We start from the raw sequence: 3,238 nt of genomic DNA on the forward strand, positions 1-3,238 counted from the left end.
CTTCTTCTTCTTCTTCTTCTTCTTCTTCTTCTTCTCAGAGACTGTTCAAAAGCAAACTGGACGGTTCAAGCTGAGCTGGACCTGGGACGTCGATCCGACTCACAGTCCCTCAACGGCTGTCCCATAACAACAACAGTGTCCTGGTTACGGTAAAAACCTTTTTCTTTTCAAAGTCTTTTCATTTGTAGTTCCAAATTCTTTCCAAAACTACTTCTAAGAAATCGGTTCCATGTTTTATCCCACAACGCTCAGAACGCATGAACCTAAAATGTGTCTATATTTAATCCATTTTATCCATTTTTCTGCAGATCGCCTCAGAACTGCTTCTCAGAGCTTCCTCTTCTGGCGTACGATCCAGACGGAGATCACGTGAGATGCCGCTTTGCTAAAAAATCTCCAGCTCCTGCAAACTTCACCATGGATGAGGTAATCCAGTCACATGGCGACAGAGCGCTAACAGCTAACAGAGATGAGCCAGGCTAAGCAGTGAAAACACTGATGTTAAGTTCCTTCTTCCTCATATCATGTTTGATCTAAGTGATAAATTCTACAGCGCTTTTCTAGACACTTAAAGACATTAACAGTCATTACAAATACACAACAAACAGACAAGGTTAGATGTACTTTATTCATCCCGTAGTGAGGAAATTTCCTTATTACAGCAGCATTTTCTACATTAAAAGAAGATATAGTTTATCAGCTGTGCACTACTATCCCAGTATGGGTGTGTTATGATTTCTATCTTTGTTGTCGGTCTGGCTCAGGTTAAACGTTTGGTGAAACATTGTGACGCCTTTCTTTTCTCATCCAGTTTGACAGTGAATCATAAAGGAAAAAGAACATAAATAAACTGATTTAAAGTAGATTTTCTTCAGAGCTAAATTACGCGGTATCACATCGGTGCATTGACTCCAATACTTTCCAATTCCAGCATTTTAGGCTGTATACTGGTATCAGAACATCTTTACCCAAGACCAGTAATTTATTAGGATATTATACAAATGCTTGTGCATGACTGTTGACATTGACATTGTTCCACATGATACACACTTGTTCATGACAATGCGTCAATTAGCTTTCTTTTTTGGGTGTTGAAATTATAGTATTTGTCCTGGGTACACATTTGCAGCATTATAACCTTTATTTTTAATTTATTCAAAAAGTACTTTTTCTTACTTGTGCAGATTTTTGTCAAGGCAAGGAAAGGCAGCTTTATTAGTAGAGCACATTTCAGCGACAGGGCAATTCAAGGTGCTTTACACAAAATCAGTTCAAAAACAGTTAATAAAAACATTAAGACACATAAAACACAAGAATAAAAGTTACAGTGCAGCATTAGAAATTAAACATTAAAGAAATGAACAGTCATTTATAGAAAGGCAACATCAAAAAGAAAGGTCTTCAGCCCTCGTCACTGCTTTCAAACTGTTAAAATATAAGTTGTCACTGATTCTTTTCTGCATTGATTCAATATCCATAGAGACAAAAGCATTTGAAACCTCTTCATTTAACGCTCTGTTTCCTCCCAGACGACGTGCACGCTGACATCCAAAGGTCAAGTCGCCATCGGCGTCCACGTGTTTGAGCTGGTACTGGAGGACTTCTCCAGGAAAAACCTCACGCTGACCTACGCTGATGGAACGTCAGCATTTCGGGAGGCCTCCGACACAAACTCGCCGCCTCTCTGCACGGTGAATCTGCAGTTCTCCCTGGAGAGTGAGTACAATTCAATTCAATTCAATTTTATTTATAGTATCAATTCATGACAAGAGTTATCTCAAGACACTATACAGATAGACCACACTCCAGAATTTACAAGGACCCAACAGTTCTAGTAGTTTCCTCCAGAGCAAGCAACAGTGCGACAGTGGCGAGGAAAAACTTCTTTTTAGGTAGAAACCTGGGTCAGACCCAGACCCAGACCCAGACCCAGACCCAGGCTCTTGGTAGGCGGTGTCTGACGGGCCGGTTGGGGATAGAATGAAGAGTGGCAATAACAAAAATAGAAAAAATTAGTAGTTTGTAGCAGTTCTTTGTAGTAGTTCATGGCATAGCAGGACGCTGTGCGGCATTACAAGGCACAGCAGGACGTAGCAGGACGTAGCAGGACGTAGCAGGACGTAGCAGGACGTAGCAGGGCGTAGCAGGACGTTGCAGGGCGTAGCAGGACGTAGCAGGGCACTGCAGTGTAGCAGTTTAACATGGCATCACAGAACATGGAGCGGGACCAAGGCGACAGCTGCTACCCTGTACATACAGTACATGCACATTGCACGGATTGTCCAACCAAGAAAACCTTGAATCTGGACTGTTAAAGCTCATCTAACGATAGGGCTCCACACAGCGAAACTCCGCTTCGCTCTCATTGAGGTTTAATGAAGACGAAATGCGCCCTCATTGGGCGAGATGAGAGCGAATCGACGAAAGTATAACTTTATTCGAATGAGGACCACTCTAGAACCAATCAGGTCAGAGCTGTGTCATGTAAATGTGTATGTGATTAACCCTCTTGTTGTCTTCCCGCCAAAATTGAAAATCAACACTTTTGAGGCATTTTAATCGATGGTTTTAACTTTTTTACGTTTTTGTCCCTTTTTCATCACTTTTGATGCTTTTTTCCAATGTTTGTCACTTTTAATGTTTTAGTCAATTTTTATAGCGTTTGATAAAAGAACTTTGAAGCAAGTGACAAAAAAAGAAAGAGACAACGTTGAAAAAGTGAAAGAAATGCAAAATTAAGTGACAAAAATGTACAAATAAGTAAAATAAAAGTGACAAATGTCAAAAAAGTGACAAATATACAAAAAAAGTAGTGACAAATGTTTAAAAAAAAAACTTTACAAATTTAACAAGTAACAAAAACATCAGGGAAAGCCACAGAAGTATCAAAAACCACGACCAAAATGTTAAACGATAAGTTTTCTTATTCAAAGTTTTTACCCCGAAAAACTAAAAGTTGCAGGTCGACGGGAAGACCACACGAGGGTTAAACACTCAAAATTATTCAGCTAGCCGACAGGTCAACCGCTAGCATGTTCGGACAACGCATTTCATTGTAAGCATGAAAACATTTCAGGAAACCCTTCAGGAAATCAAGTTGCCGAATACATAATAGTCAAATGAAACTTGTTGCCCGATGTCGGAGGACCAACCCAGTCTGCAATGACTCACTCAAACGGTTCTGTCACTATTGGAAAGGTACAGTATGCAATACAAAGTCCCAAAAAAAAAAAAAAAA

At 40.0% G+C, this 3,238-nt stretch overlaps 1 protein-coding gene across 1 annotated transcript in view; it reads left to right on the forward strand.

Moving 5' to 3' along the window:
- The window catches only part of LOC116685777 (uncharacterized), a 26,234-nt gene that overhangs the window by 6,706 nt on the left and 16,290 nt on the right, over positions 1 to 3,238 (forward strand). Inside the window, exons 3-5 of the mRNA XM_032510707.1 lie at positions 39 to 149; positions 309 to 426; positions 1,530 to 1,716. Of these exons, the coding sequence (XP_032366598.1) occupies positions 39 to 149; positions 309 to 426; positions 1,530 to 1,716 (416 nt within the window). The remainder of the gene's footprint in view (positions 1 to 38; positions 150 to 308; positions 427 to 1,529; positions 1,717 to 3,238) is intronic.

The sequence above is a fragment of the Etheostoma spectabile genome, unplaced genomic scaffold, assembly GCF_008692095.1.
Source record: "Etheostoma spectabile isolate EspeVRDwgs_2016 unplaced genomic scaffold, UIUC_Espe_1.0 scaffold270, whole genome shotgun sequence".
NCBI lineage: Eukaryota > Metazoa > Chordata > Actinopteri > Perciformes > Percidae > Etheostoma > Etheostoma spectabile.